This window comes from Syngnathoides biaculeatus, chromosome 4 (genome assembly GCF_019802595.1).
Source record: "Syngnathoides biaculeatus isolate LvHL_M chromosome 4, ASM1980259v1, whole genome shotgun sequence".
Lineage (NCBI taxonomy): Eukaryota > Metazoa > Chordata > Actinopteri > Syngnathiformes > Syngnathidae > Syngnathoides > Syngnathoides biaculeatus.
This window is the reverse complement of record NC_084643.1, coordinates 27373801-27394359: the sequence shown is the minus strand read 5'-3', so window position 1 is coordinate 27394359 and position 20559 is coordinate 27373801. Positions and strand designations below refer to the sequence as shown.

The 20559-nt window shown below is 39.1% G+C and overlaps 2 protein-coding genes across 6 annotated transcripts in view; one reads left to right on the top strand and one right to left on the bottom strand.

Moving 5' to 3' along the window:
- Nucleotides 1-9432, top strand: part of vps13a (vacuolar protein sorting 13 homolog A) — a 63496-nt gene extending 54064 nt beyond the window's left edge. For 3 of the 4 annotated variants that reach the window (XM_061815907.1, XM_061815908.1, XM_061815906.1), the window contains 12 exons: nt 1-110; nt 183-264; nt 1058-1171; nt 1321-1396; nt 2108-2271; nt 2346-2391; nt 2833-2956; nt 3165-3279; nt 6208-6293; nt 6402-6525; nt 7680-7754; nt 7835-9432. The exon at nt 1-110 is cut by the window's left edge and continues 36 nt beyond it. In XM_061815907.1, the coding sequence (XP_061671891.1) occupies nt 1-110; nt 183-264; nt 1058-1171; nt 1321-1396; nt 2108-2271; nt 2346-2391; nt 2833-2956; nt 3165-3279; nt 6208-6293; nt 6402-6525; nt 7680-7754; nt 7835-7885 (1167 nt within the window). In that variant the 3' untranslated portion in view covers nt 7886-9432. Of the gene's footprint in view, nt 111-182; nt 265-1057; nt 1172-1320; nt 1397-2107; nt 2272-2345; nt 2392-2832; nt 2957-3164; nt 3280-5090; nt 6067-6207; nt 6294-6401; nt 6526-7679; nt 7755-7834 lie in introns of those variants that run through there. The other variant, XM_061815909.1, reaches the window with a different exon arrangement.
- Nucleotides 9433-11238: 1806 nt separating this feature from the next.
- LOC133498790 (guanine nucleotide-binding protein subunit alpha-14-like) lies at nt 11239-18250 on the bottom strand. Of its 2 annotated transcripts, none has more exons than XM_061815910.1 (7): nt 17967-18250; nt 13241-13425; nt 13023-13177; nt 12402-12530; nt 12197-12326; nt 11749-11902; nt 11239-11494 (listed from the first exon to the last, which is right to left on the bottom strand). In XM_061815910.1, exons 1-7 carry the CDS (start codon nt 18085-18087, stop codon nt 11304-11306), a joined length of 1065 nt encoding a protein of 354 aa, XP_061671894.1. In that variant the 5' UTR covers nt 18088-18250; the 3' UTR covers nt 11239-11303. The 2 variants fall into 2 exon arrangements, with proteins under 2 accessions (XP_061671894.1, XP_061671895.1); XM_061815911.1 differs by having other exon boundaries at nt 13023-13172; nt 13245-13425.
- Nucleotides 18251-20559: the final 2309 nt, after the last annotated feature.

Here is a 20559-nt window from a genome sequence, read left to right as displayed (position 1 = left end):
GATGGCCTGAAGGAGAAGCGGGAAACGGAGCTCATACCTGTCCAGTCGCTCAACCTGCTGCTCAAGAGCATCGGCGCAACGCTCACTGACGTGCAGGACGTTGTCTTCAAGTATGCATGAACAAAACCAAACAAGTCACATAGCAAGTAAAATGACTCACTGTCGAATGTCATTGGTGGCAGGCTGGCCTTCTTTGAGTTGACCTTCCAGTTCTGCACCACCCAGCAGCTCCAGTGGGAAGTCATCAGGCATTATTCCAAACAGGTAACCACCGTCATAAAATGGCAGTTCTAAAAAATGTTTCACCAAGTACTACCTAAATAAAATACTTACCTCTCAAAGTACCACCATGACAAACAGGCAGTTCAGCTGTATTTAGGCTGACTACACATTGCGAATCAAATTCTCAATGTGACGCAAACTAGATTGTTTGCATTTTTGCAGCCCTCCGCAAAACAGAAACTTTCAGCGCTATGGCGAAAGACTACTTGTGTTTGTTAGCTATAAAGCTACTTCTTGCTTCATGAAGGAAGATCAAATATATTTCAAAAAATGTGAATATTATGGAAAACCACATTATCTTTAGTTCAATTCAGAAAGAGAAACTCATATATTCCTGTATGTAAGACTATAATTAGTGTAATATTTTTTTATATATATCATTTTGATGATTGTAGCCTCCAGCGAACATAATTCCCAAATTCAGTATCTCAAGAGTGCTACCTTGGCCAATGAGTTCCCCACCTTTTTTGTTGTTTTCGCGTGACAAGCTGATGACCCTTTGTCTTTCTGTGTTGCAAGCCAAAATTTGAACTCTAAATAAGTTCATACTTGGGCGAACGGAATAAAAAAAACTGAACTAAGTTGCTGTAATGCCCTTGCAAGGAGAGTCAGACGTTGGTGCACTTTTTAGCAATTAATTAAATTGGACAAACTGTCAACCCACATAAACACAAAAAATGAGGACAGTGGTAAAGGCTCATGCCAAGACACTAACATGCAGAGTAATTTGCATTTCCATTCCATTATTTATTTATGTTTTACATGTACATTTCAGGCAATCAAGCAAATGTACGTACTGGTGCTAGGCTTGGACGTCCTGGGAAATCCCTTCGGGCTGATCAGAGGGCTGTCTGAGGGAGTTGAGGCCTTCTTCTATGAGCCCTATCAGGTGAGGAGGGAAGTCCAAATTGTTCATTTTAACAACATTCAGATGATTGAAAAATCTCTCACCATTTTACATTAACAAAACACATAATGGTCGAATGAATATGGACAACTGTTCCTCCATGGTCATGTTTGGGTTTCTGTGTTTCCTAGGGAGCAATCCAGGGCCCCGAGGAATTTGTGGAAGGGATGGCCCTCGGAGTGAAGGCTCTGGTTGGAGGAGCTGTAGGTAAGGAAATACGCCTCGTTAAGTTTACAATTGATATACTTTAATTATCAGTTTTCAATGTTTTTTTTTTTCAAGTTTAAGGGCAGCCTTCAATGTACCGGTAACTTTTAACAAGGTAAAATCCTCCAGATTTGTTTCTGCCATGAAGTCTGAAAGCAGATAATTCGAATTTCTCCATCTTATCTTCGTCACTAGCGAAGATCTCCGCTCCTGAGTCGGCACTGTCAACAAAAAACTTTTTTTTTTAACACTTGTACAACAAAAACAAGCAGTTTTTTTTTTTTTATTAATTTAATACTTTTAACTAGCTCCATGTTCATCACGATGGGGATCTAAATACCTAAATCATGGGAACTTTGGATGATGCTAAAGTTAGCTAAAGCTAAAGATTAAAGTTTTATAATAGAATTTAATGCATTTAGATTTAAGACCATTTTGATTATATTTAAATTTGAAGTCTTTCCAATGTATATAATCAACTTTAAATCTTAATTTGAAGCATTTTCAAGATTTAAGACTTTTCTTTATGCCATTTATCTAAGTTTTAACACATAAATATGTATGTTTGAGCAAGTTTTTCATTTATTTAGATTTTACCATTAAGTGTAACCATTTGAGTTCACGTTACTTTTGTTTTTTTGTGAGCATGATTATTGCTGTAAATGACCATGAGAAATGTACAACTCTAATCAAAATCTGCGCACACCACAGGAGGCATAGCTGGCGCCGCCTCCAGGATTACGGGCGCTATGGCCAAGGGCATGGCCGCCATGACCATGGATGAAGAGTACCAGCAGAAGAGGCGAGAGGCAATGAACAAGCAGCCCAGCAGCCTCAGAGAGGGTCTCACCCGGGGCGGGAAAGGATTGGTTTCTGTACGGATTTTAACACTGAGACACATTTACTGTTGACCTCAAGCCAACACTAACTTGTGATGTTTTCTGGTCAGGGATTCGTCAGTGGAATAACCGGCATCGTCACCAAACCCATTGAAGGTGGGCTTGGCCGGATAAGGTTTTTAAGAGATTGTTTTTCAGAAATAGCTGTTGTTACATACTTAAATGAATTAGACACTTTTTAAAATATTCCTTAGCACCTTTCCTCAGGCTCTCACTTGCACAGTTTTCCAAATGAGTTTCAAGCTCTTTGTAATTTCCAGTTAAACTGAGCCATAAAACAAAAGTATTAGACATTGTATATTTGAAAATCAAAATCAACATTATTTTGTCCAACTGTCTGCTGTCTTAATGATATCTGATTCGCCTCAGGTGGGGTAACAGAAATTAGCATAAACATTACATTAATTATAAACAACTGCTATGTTGGCTGGCTGGATCGATCAATGGATGGATGGATTTTTCTTGTTGTTAATTACATAGAATCTTTTCCAGTAGACTTCATTGTTGCCTGACATGTTGTGACATTTCGCTGCGTAGGAGCACAAAAGGAAGGAGCGGCGGGCTTCTTCAAAGGCGTCGGGAAAGGCCTGGTGGGGGCTGTCGCCAGGCCTACCGGGGGCATAATAGACATGGCGAGCAGCACTTTCCAAGGCATCAAGAGGTTGGTTCTTTTTGCAAGAGTTTTGTGGCACTTTTTTTTTTTTAAAGACATTTCAGGCATTTATTAAACGGGACAATCAGTAAAACAAAATTACAAAACCAACCCAGCTCATTTCAGTGGGAAAAATGTATTTTATGTGTGTGTAAATTGCGTTACAAGCTTGGTCTGATATTTAACCGGTGTGGTATTTGTGCGTACTACATTTTAGGGCGGCAGAGACGTCGCAAGACATCGAATCCCTACGCCCCCCTCGCTTCATCCATGAAGATGGTGTCATACGGCCGTACAGGCAGAGGGAGGGCATCGGAAGCCAGATGCTTCAGGTAGAATCCCCGTGTAATGGCTGACCTAATATACCGTAATTCCCGGCCTACAGAGCACGCCTGGTTATAAGCCTCACCGAGTACATTTGTAAAGGAAATACCATTTGGTACATACATACGCCGCAGCTGTGTAAAAGCCCCAAGTGCCCTCACTGAAACCCACATTCAAACACAAACTATTTACAAAGACGGTACACAGGAAAGAGTTCAACGCTAGCGACAACCTAAACCCAGCGCTAACAGGGCCAGTTAAAATGAAACATACTGGCAAATATCATTAAGACACACCAGTAACACAGCAGCAACATGCTAGCACAGTGCTAACAGGGTCGATAAAAGTCACTTCCTCAGCACATATATTCCACCGGTCTCATTATTACCTTTTCCGCTGTAGTGCCCTCTTGCAGCCATTAGAAAAAATGCACAAATTAGCCGCATCACAGCATAAAGCACATGGTTGAAATTGTGTGAAAAAAGTTGCGGCTTGTAGGCCAGATATTACGGTACTCAGAGTTCACTGCACTCATCTTTTTGTTCTCTGATCCAACCAATGGAAATATTGCCAATTGACACATTAGCGTCACATTTGGGCTATGTCTTGTTGAAAGACTCAAAGAAGGGCTCCACTCAAAACCATTTTAGTCGATACTTGCTCTTCTCAGATATTGTGTGACTCTGGCGAGATCACAAGTCACCATTGCCTCCAGTGGCACAGGAGTACAATTAAGTCAGACGGTGCAGTTGCCACAAAAATAATAGTAACACTTACTAATGAAAAAAGCTAATAATTCATGTAATTAATTAATTATTGCAGTTATTAGATTGGATTTTTCTCTTTTAAATATAATAACAATTACATGATATGCTACAATAACTGTCACGTAGTAATATTTTTTTTTTTTCATCATCTTAGAAATATGGAAATTCAGGGAAACTGTTCAGGAAGTTAATTTCTATAAGTGGCAGCTCTGTAGTCATGGCGACGAATGAAATTTTACCAATAGTTGCCATAGTCATTTATTTTTTTCCTTGATTTCCTTATTCTCTGTGTTTGGTTTCAGACAATTTCATTTCCTAATTATTGATTAATCTACATGAAAATATGTTGAATATACATGTATTGATGTATTGATAAACATAATTAAAAATAATTGAATTAATCATATAAATACTGGTAAATAATTACACTATTTTAAAGCATTAGCCAAACATCTTCATTCAGACATTGGAACTTATTAAGTTGTGTTTGACTTAAAGTATATAAATTTACCAAAAAGTAAGTACATTTTAAATGTCACTGTATTGTAATTTTCAATTATTAAAACCAACTAAATATGTATGAATAACTTAATTATTGATTTATTACTCCACATTGAGAATATTTTAAACAGCTATTTTTATATGTAAATTATTACAAATTCTCTTAAATTTAGCTCATCGAAACTGATGTTTATGGTTTCGGCGATCTGCATTCAGCTCAGTTGCAAAGAATCAAATGGATGCAGCTAAAACTCGCGTGGTGTTAGCTTGTGATGGCATACGAATACAACATCTTAAATGGCATTGCAAGTCCCTCATTTTGTTTTCTCTTTGGTGACATCATATGACAGAACCTCTGGAAGGAATGGTATGCATTTTTCTTTTTCGAATGTGGGGTCAGAAAGAAGCTATAGTGCTTTGCTTATGATGTTATCGTGGATCTCAGTTTTGAGAGGTTCGAGCAGAGGGTTCGTGAGCGGTTTTGTGGGCCGTAGACGTGTTTGTGTAGCAGTCCGTCTGATGTTGTGACCTCTTTCTTGTCATGTCCACAGAGTAGCTTGAGCCTCAGTGACGACACTGACAGTGAGGATGATTGGGATGATGAGGAGGATGAGGATGAGGAGGAGGATGAGGATGAGGATTATGATGATCAGGATGAGGAAGTGATCTGGGCTGTCTAGCCTTATGTTTGCTTTCGTTCATTTTTCTCTGTTGACGATGATATTATTATTGGAGCATTTGCAGTTGTTAAAGTCCTTCACAAATGTATTAGACCGCACACAGTTTAGTAGCAGCCAGTGGAAAGTTCGGAAAAAAAAAATTCAGTCCCCAACACCAAATTGGATAGACTTGTCTATCATAATAGAATGTACAAAATTGTACTGTACATTGTACATAAATAAGTATCCTACACTGCTAGATGATGATATATCGAACGATATGATGATATATCTTGTGATATCTAGTTGGGTGGAGTAAAATGCCAAATTCGCAATCAAAAATGTGCTGCAAAGGTCCATTTCTTTTTTCCCTTTCTCTTTTGAGGACATCAACTTGCATTTCAGTTCGACGCAGCGGGGCTATACGTGGCTACTCGCAGCTCTAATAATTATTATCCGTTAATTTCCAAATGGTCTGTTTAACGTGTAAAAAAAAAAAATCCTTTTTATTAGTTATTTTGATAAAGATCAGTGCTCGCTGAAAGCATCCGCATTATAAAGCACCTCAGGGGGATTTTTGTAAAGACTGGTTGTCTAATACAATTATCAAGCACTATTTGATTTTTTTTTTCTCATTTCTTCTATTGATCAACTTTTATTGTATTTTTATCACTTTTATGTATTTTTTGTTACTGTAAGTTATGTGTGTGATTTGACTCCTTATTTAATCATGCCTTAGTTGTTACCAATGGTCCTCTTTTTCCATCATTGTTTTGATGATTCTGCCATTGTTAAAATCCTCCATTGATGTTTCCCTGTCCTCCATCTTGTACCTGTTCCCCACCATTTCCTTAATAAAGTTTTTTTTTCCCACTCCTGACATTCGGTCTTTGTTTCTTTCCCTACTAAGTCGTGTCCACACTCCGCAACCATTAACCATACTAACATACATACTAACTATTTATAAATGTTAATTGTCACTTCCTGTCCCGTGTGTGTGTTTCTGTAGAAAATCGAGAACGGTCGTTTTGCTAAATACCGCTACTTTGCTCACGCCAAAGTCAACGACTCGGACTTCCTCATGATCACCAAGAGGTGAGGGCTTGCTCCTGCTGCTTACACCCAGTACTGACATGCCCCTGAGGTGTTTTTTTTTTTTTTTTTTTTTTTTCTGATGTTTTTCTTGTTTTTTTGCCATCCAAGGGGCATTTTCTTCGTGACAACGGGCACTTTCGGCCAGCTGATCTGCGAGTGGCAGTACTTGTTTGACGAGTTTACCAAAGAGCCCACCATCGTGGAGAACAGACGGCTACGCATTGAGGCCAAGGTAAACGCATTTATTTTGAGGCTTGTTTTTATTGTTGTTAGTAGAAATTAAACACCGTCATTTCCAGTCTATAAGATGCAACGTTTTTCACATGCTTTCAACCCTGCGGCTTGTGCGGTGAAGCGGGTTATTTGTGCATTTTTTTTTCTAATGGCCACAAGAGGGCACTCGAGCAGAAAAGGTAAGCGTGAGACGGTGGAATCAATGTGGCAAGGAAGTTACTTTTACAGATATTTATGTATATTTTTTTAACCAGCCCTGTTAGCGCTGCGCTAGCAAGTTGCTGTGTCTGTGATTTTTACCGGTGTGTGTGTGCGTGTGTATGTATGTATGTTTATATATATATATATATATATATATATATATATATATAATTTTTTAATTTATTTTTTAACCGACCCTGTTAGCCCCTTGCTGCTGTGTATGTCAGTAATTTTTACCAGTATGTTTTTTTTTTTTTTTTTTTTTTTTAAACCGACCCTGTTTGTGCCACGCTAGCGTGTTGCTGCTGTGTTACTCCCGTGTCTCAGTGATTTAGATATGTTTTTTTTTTGTTTTTTTTACCGGCTCTGTTCGTGGTACTCTGTTGTTGCTATGTTAAGCTAAGCTAAGGTATTAAAACTTTGAAAACTCTTTCTGTGTATCATCTTTTTGTAAATATCTTGAGTTTCAATGTGGGCACTTGCGGCTTTTACACAGGTGCGGCTTATGTATGTACCAAATGTTATTTTCTTTACAAATTTACTGGGTGAGGCTTATAAGCAGGTGCGCTCTGTAGGCCGGAAATTACGGTAAATTGCCCCTTAGTGTGATTGTGAGTGTGACTGTTTGTCCTTCTCCATGTGCCCTGCGATTGGCTGGCAACCAATTCAGGGTGTACCCCGCCTCCTGTTCGATGGCAGCTGGGATAGGCTCCAGCACTCCCGCGAGCCTCATGAGGATAAGCGGCTGAGAAAATGGATGGATGGATAGTAGAAGTGTCACTTTTGAAGAAAAAAAAATTGTGCTCCAATGAAAGGTTGTTAGTAATCTGGCAACGACAGAACACTTGTTTCTACATACTTGATCAGTATTCCAACAGGCGTTCTAAAGGAACGCCGTGACTTGATTCCGTTTTTAAATACATCTTCTGTTTTCCTGTTCTTGTTGCACAGGAGCGAGTCAAGTCGGTGTTCCACGCCAAAGAATTCGGCAAGATCATCAACTTTAAGACGCCCGAGATTGCCACGGTGAGTCGCCGTCTTTCCGTGAGTCAGCGCCTTGTTGGAACGGATTCGAAGGATCTGACTTGTTGTTGTCGTGCTTTCAGTGGGTTCTGGCAAAACTGGAGGACGCCAGGGACACTTTACCCAAATACTGAACAAAAAACAACAAATATATGGAAAGCCCTTCGGGCATTTATTCCAGCGCAAATGGCTTGCCATACACACACACACACCCACACACACAATAGAGCTCATGTCCATTGGTGCCTTTGTTCCCCCCCTCCCTCACCTTTCACCCTGTGTGCATGCGTTTGCCATTAGTCAGTTTTTTAACAAGTCCATCTTGTTAAATCTCATGTTTACCAACAAACCTTTGTGCCCCCCCCCCCCGACTTTTAATGTCACACGCTCACTGAATGACTCATTTAATACTCAGCGACTAATACAGTATTTCTTTTTTTGATACACATTTTCACAAGCTTGAACTCTGGAGTGTGTGAGTAAAGAGGCACGCCATTTTTGTACTGACCTGCTGTAGATTAATCTTGCTTGAATGTAAATACATAAATATGGATGGATCAATTCCCAGAATAGGTTCACTAGAAGCAGATTTTAATTTGGATGTTTGATAACATCACTTTTCAATGACAAGCTTCTCCGTATCGCCAATTTTCACTTTTTGTTTTTCGGTTGTTTGGGCGGGAAAAAAACAAAAGTCACAAGTTCTGGATATACATTCTTTCATTTTGTGTGCATTTTCTTCACACTGTAAACATTGGGTGGAAATTGTCCTTTTGGGACTAAAACAACTTGCATTTTTGGTGGGAATTTTGCTAAAACTTTAAATATTTTGTTGATTTTTTTGGAGGGATAAAACCTACATAAGGACACAGTTGGAAAAAATATTAGTAAATTTGGAGATACTTGGTGATTTTTTTTTTTTTTTTTTGGTAATTTTTTTGGGAGGGGTCAGTTTTTTTTGTTTTCCAGTGAGACTTGCACAGGAATAATTGGAGGTAAATGGTTTGATTTGGTGAGGTGTTTTTATCAGAAAAGCAAAATACTGTAATACTGTTTTTTGTGTTTGGGACAAAAAGTCACGAAGTTTGGAGATGCATAGTAAAATATAAAGGGAAAAAAATTGTGGACCAATATTTTAAAAAAAAAACAATCTGGAAGAGACTTTTTTTCTGAATCTACAAAATTTTGAAAATTTAAATTACAAAATTTGGAAATAAATTTTTTGAGATTTTTTAAAAAATAATACTTTTTTGTTATTTTTGTTTAGGACACAAATTAATGTATAAATTCTGGATTTACATTTAAATTTTGAGATTTTTCAAAAATCTATGTATGCCCTAATTTTGTGATTTTTAAAAAAGGAAAAAAAACCTTCTGATAAAAAGGAACAAGCTCACAAAATTAGATAGCCATGAATTTAGTGATTCCTTTTTTTTCACACTTTATTTTTAAAATCACAAAAGAGGCAAACTTTGGAGATACTGTCCATGCTTCTCATTAGATAGTGAGGATATGCAAGACCAACCATGTTGTTAAAAGAAAAAAGCGTATTTAAAAGAAGGGAATGCTAATTATGATTTTTAAAAATATTTACATATATTTGCTTTATTCTATTTTGGGGCTGGCGTATGTTTTTAGGTATGTGGCTTCTTCATTTTCTTCAATAAAAGAACGACTAGTGTGCTTACTTGCTTGTCACTTTGCTCACCACACAAATCCTTAAAGCCCCACTGGCGCGAAAAGCATGATTTTTAATATGTTTTTAATTTTTAAAAAAAGGCACCCAGAATGGGGCCATCTGTTTTTTTTCACCACACAACATGATTTTGATGTATATGCCTTTTTGTAACTTCCGCCATGAAAATCCTCTGCAGGGAATTGTTTTGTAGAAGCAGGAAGTGACGTCAGCAGGAGCGCACGCAAGCGGTCTCGTGTGTTTATACCAATTTTACCTGCTGGAATGTAGCTCTTTGTTCCTTCATGTTAGCCAAAATGTTGTCTCGTTGTATTGCTGGATATTGCTCGAACACTGGAGGATGGATTCACTCTTCACACGTTTCCAAAACGGTTCGTCGTGAAAAATGGATTCCACAGGCGCAAAGGACGAGAGCTTCGTGGGTTCCAAATGACAGGTAGGTGTGTGTACAGAGCTACTAAAAAAAAAAAGTAATAGTTGAGGGGGGGGACGTAATCCTCTCAGAACATAAAATATCTGCGTACGTACGTCAAGGGGGCTAAATGCGTCAATGTGCCCGTCGGCGCCGAGCACGGCTTCGGCTGGGGTGGCTCTTAGTGGCGCTGCAGGGCTGGCTCACACATAATGTCGGAGAGTGTTTCTAGTTAGAAGTGATCCACATATCTAAATATGGCTCAAAACGATGGGGTAATATTGCCCAAGTAGCTTCACTCGATTGTGAGATGTTCTCTTCTCCAAAAAGATTCCGTGTCGCATAACAGGTGCCACAACGTGTTTTTATTGCGACTGTCCCGACATAAGAGGCAATATGGCTACCACTTTGGATGTTGAATGACACTTCCGCAACTCTGCACATGGATGACACACTTTCCGCTCATATTTATTTTTTCGTATAGACATTGAAGTGGATAGTGTTATATATTTCATTACAATAACTATTTTACAGTGTATACAGGGATGTCAGTGGGACTTTAATGAGCACATAAAGTTGTTTATTGAATATGAAAGCAAATTATTTTTCCAAACACTCCTTCGACTTGGGTTTAAAAATGTTTTTTTTCCAACACTTAAAACAGGTTCAGAAATAAAAATCAAGGGTCTATAATTTTACTGTATTTCACTGATTTCAAAATAAAATAGCTAGTATAGTATAAATAGTTCAACCACCCAACTAAAATAACACGAGACCGTTGTACAGTTTTTCTTCAAATAGTGGCCTTTGCTCTAATGGACATGCCACGCCAAATAGTCATATTTTGAGAGATGTTCATCCTTTGCCTCAAATAAATACAATTTTACAGTGACACCTTGACTTATGAGTCCCCCAAATTAAGGGATTCTTGAGTTTCAATGAGCCCCCCCCTTGGTCCATGTTGTTCATTGCTCTGCCGCTCGAGAAATGATTGGAGCAATGGATACAGTCGGGACGGGTTGCTGTAGGCCACAGCTCACGCCCAGACGCTCACATGCAGAACAACCGGCCCACTGATGTCCAGCCCACTTGAAGGCACACATCCTACTATCAAATACTCCAGTACAAATTACTTCATGAAACCGGTTTATTTCTTTACATTCTCTTATTATCTTTTAATGTTGTTTAATACAATAATGCTGTTTTACTTTTTTAACGCACGAGACAAAAACCGTTTGGGCGACTGGAACGGATTAATGGCATTTCAGTTTCTTCCATTGGGCAACATTGATTTGATAAACTTGAATACAGAACGATTACTCTTGCGCCTGTGGCCACTAGATGAGGAAATGTACTCCCTTTACATCTGACAATTGTAAGTATATGTTTTTTGTTTTGTTTTTATAAATACACAGTTGTATATAAAGTGGGGCCGTTGTGGTGTTTAGACCAGATTGAAGACCTGGAGGTTCTGTCTCAGGATGGTGTCCTTGACGGCGGCGAACACGAAGCGGATGTTCTCCGTGTCGGTGGCGCAGGTGAAGTGTGGGTAGAGCTGCTTGTCCTTGTTCGGGTTTTGTTCCTGGTACATCTTCAGGATGAACTCCTGAGCCGCACGCGCATCCTGACGAGGCCCTGAATGCCACATGCGAAATAGTAGCCAAAGATGGGCTGGTGGGTGTTTTTTAATTTTGCGAATTATGCAAGTCCCAACAGGGAAAAAAAAACAAATCTTTATGCAGGTTTGAGCCAAAGAATGTTTTTTTTTTTTTTTTTTGTAAGAGTAACAATAAAAATAATTCAACCCGTATATTTGCACCAACTATGATAACTGCGCTAATTTGTATTGTCCAATCGGGTTCGTTCTCAGGATTCTTGAACCGACTGACCGGAGAACTGTGGAAAGTAGTCGGCCAGATGGGAGTTGATGATCTTCTCCCGGAGGATGTCGGTTTTGTTGAGGAAGAGGATGACTGAAGACCTGTGGAACCATGAAGACGTGATGATGGTCTTGAACAGGGCCTTGCTCTCCTCCATGCGGTTCTGACGAAGAGCAGAGGAGTCAGTGGGGCTTTAAAGATTTGTGTGGAGAGCAAAGTGACAAGCAAGTAAGCACTTGTGGTCACACTTTGTATCATGTTTTTAGTTTTTGTTCATGTTTTTGGCCGTAACTGCTCTTTTGGTGGAGCACATTTGAATAATGATTATTTCTTTTTTAGATTTTGAGCAGGTTTTTGGTCACGTTTAAAGATTTTTGGTGATGTTTTAGTTGATGGTTTTGATGGTGGACTGACATGATGAGTAGCGATTCGCACCATTCCGCCTGTGGGTCCTCACCTCGTGGTCGCACTCCACCAGCACCTGGTCGTACTCGCTGAGCGCCACCAGGAACATGATGGACGTAACGCCCTCGAAGCAGTGGATCCACTTCCGGCGCTCGGACCGCTGACCGCCCACGTCCACCATCCTGCGGCCACAAAGGGAAATTGCTATTTTTGTTTGTATATGCAGTCCTCGGTCCCGGTCTATGCTGGTGCGGTACCTGAAGATGACACTTTCCATGTCGAAGGGGTACTCGATGATGCCCGTGGTGGGAACGCGGACCCGCAAGATATCCTGCAGGTCGGGTATGTAGGAGGGCTGCGAGATGCGATCCAGTTCGGTCAGGTAGCTGGAGGATCGTGCAGCATTTTGTTTTTCAGTTGTGGTTTTCCCGGTATGGATTTCAGTCATGATTTTTGTCATGAGTTTTGGCCAGGATCATTTTTGGGGGAATATTTAAGTCATAGGTGTGGTTCCGGTTTGGAATTTTTAGTAAGAATTATTCTGTCCTGATTAATTTTTGGTCGGGGTTTGAGCTATACTTCTTCATTTTTGTCCTGATTTTGTTTTTTATATCATTTTTGTCATGGGTATTGATCAGGGGTTTGTCCACAGTTTTGGGTCAGCATTTTTTTATGGTATTTTGTAATGATTTGCACACCATTGTAATTGGTTTTGCTTGTGGGTATTGATCAGGTTATTTGGTAGGATTTTGGTCTATTTTTAATCAGGATTTTTGAAACAATTGACGTACCAGTTGTGCTTTTTCATCAGGATTATTTTGTAATGTTTTGAAGTTTTTCAGTAGCGTGTGGTTTCGGTGAGCAGAGTCAAGCCTCACTATTTGGTGGAGTCGGACAACTGGTACTCCCGGCGGCGGTCAAAGCAGTCCTGCAAACCGCTGTCGTTCCACAGTCTCCTGATGGCCGCCACGTGCTCCTGCTCCAAGCGGTCCACGTTGACAACTTTGACGTCCAGCAGCATGTTGGCGCTCATCTAATGTGGAGAATCCATTAACAACGTTTGGGTTTTACGCGGTACCGAGAGTCAGTACAGTACCTGCTGGCTCGCGTCGTGGAAAGGGATGTCCAGCATCTGCATGGCTCGGATCATGGTCTGCATGGATGTGTAGATGTTCTGGTAGACCAGTTTAGCATATTTACGTTTGTCCTCGTCGTCGTATCCTCCTCCGTGGATGATCCGCATCTGTTTGATGAATGTGCTTTTGCCGCTCTCGCCCGTGCCTGGGTGGCAGGTTTTTGGTTGGGTTTTCTCGTCACATTTGCTCATTTTTGTCAGTGATCATGGGGATGATTTTGGTCAGCGTTGATGGTCAGGTTTTGTTGTCATGATTGTTGATGTTGATTTTTTTTTTTTTTTTTTTTTTTTTTATTTTTTAACCTTGATATTTTGGTCAAGTTTTTGGTCAGGGTGATGATTTTAAACATTTATGTGACCAGGATTTTTGGTCTGGATCTTTGGTCTTTTGTTTTTAAATCTTTATTTTCGATCATGGTTTTTGTCAAGAATGTGGTGCTGTACATATTTTACTCACAAGATTTTGATCTTTTTTTTTTTTTTGTCCTGATCCTTTTTTTTTTTTTTGTAGTCAAGATTCGGGTCGTTGTCTTTGGGTCGGGGTAGTGATCCTGGTTTTGTAAATTTTAGTTAAGGTATTTGGCCATGAGTGTGTATCATTGTATGTGTTTGGTTATGGTTTTTGGTCAAGGTTGTGGTCCTGTTATTGGTTAGTCATGATTTCTGTTCATAATTGTGGCTGTTATTTTTTTTTGGGGGGGGGGGTTTCAGGACTTTTTTCAAATGATATTTGGCCATGGTTGGGAATAGACCAAGTACTTTATGTTCTCACCATTTTACGGATGTGAGGAGTGTCACACACACGACACAAAGAAAGCTGAATGATTTGGTTGCGTTTTATTTGACTGCCAAAAGTGTTTTAGACTGCTTGTGCTGTGCTTTTCCTCCACTGCGTGATGGCACTTTCTATTTTTTTAAACGCCTTTTTTTGTTTTGCAGTTTTTTGTCTTATACTTTGTTTTTTTTGTACTTATTTTTTTATGTTTCTATGTAATTATTAGTGAATGTAAAACATAAACTGTAGACTTGGACAGTAAGATAAGGATTTGAACCAAAATAATTATTTTTAAAACAGTGCAAAATTAATATTCCCTCCCTCCTTTTTATCTGAAACAAAATTATTTGTATCTTGTTTTCATATAAAAATGTGGAGTTACTGTACATGTTTTTTTACTGACTATTGAAGAAAAAAACATGCCCTTTACGTGACGTTTTAAGAAAAGTTGTCAGCCGAGCTAAGTAAACAAATACATTTGAATGTGTCGAGTTGCTTGGAGGCCCAACAACGAATCGCTGTGCTTGAGGCGCTTTTTATTATTTGCACGCAAACAATACATATGGAAAGTCATCCGGCCAGTCTTTCACTATCCTCGATATCCACTTCAAGGTTTACGTACTACTGTGCACGTTCTTCTCACTTGTAGAACAGCTTCGGTACACTGGAAGTACAACTACTGTACATGTTACTAGTGAGGCAAAATTGTGCACTGTTTAACAACTGCATGCTAAAATCGTACCGGTTCACATTTAGCTCTTCAGGAGTAGTACTAGTATCTTGCATATGTCAACTAGTACAGACATAATTTCGCAAACTAATAGCATGAGGGCAGTATGGTGGAGCAGCTGGTAAAGAGTTGGCTTCACAGTTCTGAGGATCCAGGTTCAATCCCAGCCCCACCTGTGTGGAGTTTGCATGTTCTTCCCGTGCCTACGTGGGTTTTCTCCGGGCACTCTGGTTTCCTCCCACATCCCAAAAACATGCAACATTAATTGGACACTCTTAATTGCGCCAGGGTGTGATTGTAAATGCAGCAGTTTGTGGCTATGTGACCTGTGATTGGCTGGTAACCAGTTCAGGGTGTACCCCGCTTCCTGCCCGTTGACAGCTGGGATAGGCTCCAGCACTCCCCACGACCCTTGTGAGGATAAGCGGCAAAGAAAATGTATGGATGGATAACAGCATGAGTGTTTTTGTTTTTTTTTTTTTTGCGCTAATGACATCTCTGCACACTCGTAAGACGATGGCGACGTTACCAGTAAGGTAACTAGTAAAAGTTCACTAGTTGACAATGTAGAAGTTTTGATCAAGGAGTAGCCGCTGCCTCACAGTTTCCGTTGAATTTACCCACAGTACTGTGACACCTTTTCTCTAAAAGGGAACCGGCATTGTGTCCGATAGCTTAAGGCTTGATTTGCATCAGTTTGCATGAGGGGCAGCCGCAGCAGCTACGTGGTCCTCGAACGCACCGCAGCCGCCACACCCGGGCCTGCCTCGCGTCCTTTGATGGGCTGACATGTTGTTACCAAAACAAATCTTGCATAAAGTCTGCGAAGCAACGTGTGATTGTACAAGGAAAAAGTACTGTGATTCATTAATTAACTCAAAAAAAAAAAAAAGAAGCAAGAATCAGATTGGATTATTTTTAGGGGGCTGTATTTGTAAATTGAATTCCCAATTTGTTAATGTTTGGGAGCATTTTAGCACAAGCTTCATTACTATTAAATGGACACTCGAGCTGATGCCTTTGCTAAATGAAATAAAATTAAAATTAAATGGGAAATGCCATCAAAAATAAGTTGAACACAATACGAGGTAGAAAATAAAAAAAAAATAGTTTCATAAATTATGATTTCGTTAACAAATACAATTAAATTTTAAAATTCTAATAAGTCTAATCTATTACATGACAAGCAAAAGAAAATGACCCAAATAAAATAATAAATTAATAAAATGTAATCTAAACACTAGATAAACCATAGATGGGATTAATGAAAGAAATAATTTATGACAAATTAAATTAAAAAAGCAGAAAGATTGCAATAAATCAAAATTGATAGTAAAAATGTAATTTAAAAACAGGTTAATCAGTTAAAAATTAATAAAATACAATTATGTGAATGAAAAGTAATGTATTTAAATTAAAAATTGGCATTAGAAAGGTAATGAAATAAAAGATCATACTTATGACTTAAAATAAAAAATATACATTAAAAATGCATGAGGATTCATACACAAATTAATAAAAATCCATCCATTTTCTGTCATGTTTATCTTCACAAGGGTCAGGAAGCAGAATACATCCTGAACTGGTCGCTAGCCAATCCCAGGGCACACAAAGACACACAACTATTCGTACCCACAGGCAATTTAGAGTCTTCAGTCAACCTACAAACCATGTTTATGGGATGTGGGAGGAAACCCACACAGGCGGGGACGGGATTTGAACCCCGGTCCTCAGAACTGTGAGGCCAATGTGCTAACCAGCCGTGAACCTTTATGCCTTGAATACAAATCTTAAAATACAATTAAATGCAGAAAAACGGGATACGCAGTACAAAATTAATGAACATTAAATGGAATTTTCAAAAAATCCAAACAGTAGGCATCACAAATGACAATGAATATATTTTGTTGCCATCGTTTCACGTCAACGCATTAGAAACAGCTCTCATGTGTGACTTCTACTTCACTGCCAACAACAAACATAATTCCAATTAAGTTGGGATGTTGCGTTAAATAGTAAGTTTCTTTCGGCTTGTCCCTTTCGGGGTCGCCACAGCGTGTCATCTCAGATGAACGCATATATATGTTGAGTTGAGGATGTTGCGTTAAATAAAAACAGAATACAATCATTTGCAAATCATGCTCAAGCTATATTTAATTGAATACACTACATAGACAAATTTTTTTAATGTTCAAACTGTTAAACTTTGTTTTTTACCAAATAATGATTAAGTTGGAATTTTATGGCTGCAACGCGTTCCAAAAAACTGTTATGTTTGCCACTGTGTTACATCACCTTTTCTTTTAATGTGGAATAAACGTTTAGGAACTGAGGACACTAATTGTTGAAGCTTTGTAGGTGGAATTCTTTCCCATTCTTGTTTGATTTAAATGTTCAGCTGTTCAACAGTCTGGCATCTCCATTGTCGTATGTTACGCTTCATAATGTCATCATAAGGAGGACATGTCTGGACTACAAGCAGACCAGTCTAGTACCCATATTCTTTTGCTACGACATGCTTGCTGAAATTAGCAGGGACGTCCATCAAAAAAGACTTTGCCTTCTTTGAAACCTGTATGTACCTTTCAGCATGAATATTGCGTTCACAGACGTGGAAGATCTGTGATGTTATGGACCGAAATTCTTTGCAACTGTACATTGAGGAACATTGTCCTTCAACTGTTGGACTATTTTGTCCCACACTTGTTCACAAAGAGGTGAACATCACTCCATCTTTGCTTCTGAATTAGTTCAGAGAAGCTCCTTTCATACCCATGTGGGATGTTCCAAACACGTGTTTGATGAGTATTCCTGAACTTTCTCTGTCTTTTTTGGAATGTATTGCAGCCATAACATTCCACGTTCACGATTATTTGCTAACAACAAAGTGATCAGTTTTTAAAAAAAAAAAAACAATCTCATCTTTGTAGTGTATTCAATGATAAATTGATTGAACATGATTTGCAAATCATTGTATTCTTTTCATTTGTTTAACACAACTTCCCAACTTCCTTATAATAGTGATTGCACAATAAATTTACTTTTCGTCAAACGTGAGGGCAAATGTTATTAACGCATTCTCTCATTCTGCCCTGTGATGTCCTAACTGAACGTCACATGATCATGACGTCCTGACCGCGCACACAATTGAATTTCATCTCGTTAAAATGTGCACAACTCACCTAGGAGGAGAAGTTTAAGCTCTCTGCGGAAGTTCTTCTTGTCCCTCCTCAGCTGCCTCTCGATTTCGGCGCTGATGTGCTTCCTCTCCCTGGCCTCGGGCGACATGCAGCATCCGGCCATGTTTGAGCCTTGTGGACCCGCTGTCCTCTTCCTCCTCTTCCTCACTCACGGCAGGGCCTTGAATAAACATGACAGGGTGCGGCGACTGCGTTGCAGCTGGCTCTAAATATTATGCCCCCTTTTGGAGCGATACGCTCATTAAAATACTGTATTGTACTTGACAAACAGAAATGAATTTAAACATTTGAATGAATGTATGGATTTAAATAGATTGCACCTCATGATTTAAGGCCGCAATTCAATTAATTGTGCTGCCCCTTCTGTTGTGCTCACCTTGGCCACCAGGTGACAGTATAATTGTGTCATGGAGGTAAGAATAGTACCTCTTCTACTACTACTGAAAGTGAAAAACAAAACTGAACTAAAAAAATACTACAAACTATGTATATCCACTTTTTCACGCAAAGGATGATGTCATATACAGTTAATGATCAGTAAAATTTGATTTGTTAATGTCTTCTCATTTTACAACCTAACTTCCCGTTGAGCGGATGTGTATATTTTCACATTGACTTATTAAATGGTGGAAATGCACACTGGGTTCCTGTGCAGTGCAAAAGAAAGGTCTGGAATTCCTGCGCCCAAGACTTTTATGTTAAAGGATGTTACCGTTAAGACAACCGCACACATGCTCACACCTCAGTCCATGAATCAATTTGTTGCCGGTGCTGTGAAATTGCATTTGGCAAGTAGTTTACCATGGTGACAGCAGGCCTAAGTAGTAAAACCCATGGTATTATGGGCTTGTGATGATTTTGGAACCAGGATTTCAATTTCCGTGCTAGAGTGACATTTACTTCCGATTTTTTAAAAACATTGAAATGCCTTGCATCATTCAACTATCATCTAATACTAATTAAAAGGAAAACAGTCAAGTCCAATAGTAAAATAATATGCAACAGCCCTCCCCTCCCTCCTTCCCTAGAGGGGCAGATATATGTACTGTATAATCCTTAAGTGTAAGAAAGTAATAAAATGTAAAAATTTTAAAATCATAAATTTAAAAAAAAAATGCTGATGAGCAAGGCAAGACCCTGTATAAAGTAATTTCCGGCCTACAAGCCGCAACTTTTTTTCCACACGTTTTCAACCCTGCGGTTTATGCTGTGATGTGGCTAATTTGTACTTTTTTTTTTCCCTAACAGCCTCAAGGGGGGCGCTCAAATGGAAAAGGTAAGAATGAGACCAGTGGACTATATGTTCCAAAGAAGTAACTTTTACCGGCCCTGTCAGCGCTGCGTTAGTGTTAGTGCTGTGCTAGCGTGTTGCTGCTGTGTTATTGGCGTCTCAGTGATGTTTAACGGTTTTATTTTAACCGGTCCTAGCATTAGCACTAGCGTTAAAACTTTCTGTGTGCCGTCTTTTTGTAAATATCTCGTGTCTAACATGGGCACTTGCAGCTTCTACACAACTACGGCTTATGTATGTACAAAAAGCTATTTCCATTCCAAATGTACTCGGTGAGGCTAAAAACCAGGTGCACTCTGTAGGCTGGGAATTACGGTAATTATTTTTTAAATCTTGAAATAAAACAATGGCCACTCAAAACACTGGACATGGAACAGTATCATCATATTCCTCTTTATGTACTTCTGAAGCTGAACAATGTTTCTTTGCTGAGAAAAATAAAACACAAAATGTACATTCTCCTCTTATAAAAGGAAACAAAAACATGTAAATAACATTTTCTTTCAGAAAAAAAGCCATTAGACATACAATACAATTACATAGATACATATTTTTTTTGAATACCGCACATTCAATCTGCCAAAAACAAACAAAAAATGATTACAAAGCCAAAGATGTTGCCACACACACACACACATATATATATATATATATAATATATATATATATATATATTAGAGAGAGAAAGAGCAATCTATGTACAATGATTATAGCATTCATAATTGCACTATGCCTCAATACATGTAAATTACAGGCTTGTGTTCTTGGGAACAAACAAACAAAAAATACTACAAAGTGACTCACAGTGGGGGGGGGGGGGGATTGGCCAATCAGATACTTTGGTACAAACCTCAACACACATTGCCATCTTTCAACCAAGCAAAAGTCAAGAAAGCCGGGCTGTGATTGGCCTATCCTACACATGGTGGGCCGTTGGGGGCGGGGCTTGTGGCAAAGCAAACTTTTGGCTCTGAAAGAGCGGACACTGTCTGTGGAATTGACTGCTTTTGGCATCGAACAACAAACACACAAGTAAACACATTAAAAAGGTTAAAAGTTGTTAATGTCAAATATTTGAAACGTCCACTTTTGTCTAACACCGCGGAACTCGCCCGAATGCAGGCGGCGGGAAGGGAAAGCTAGCCAAAATGCTGACGGAATCAAATCTCCAGTTTCAGCATTGATACGATATCCTTGAGATCTCGCTACATGGCCATGTACTAGTACGCTCTATGTCACTTATGAGAAAATTCAGAACACTAGTAAACTTTTACCCACTGACAG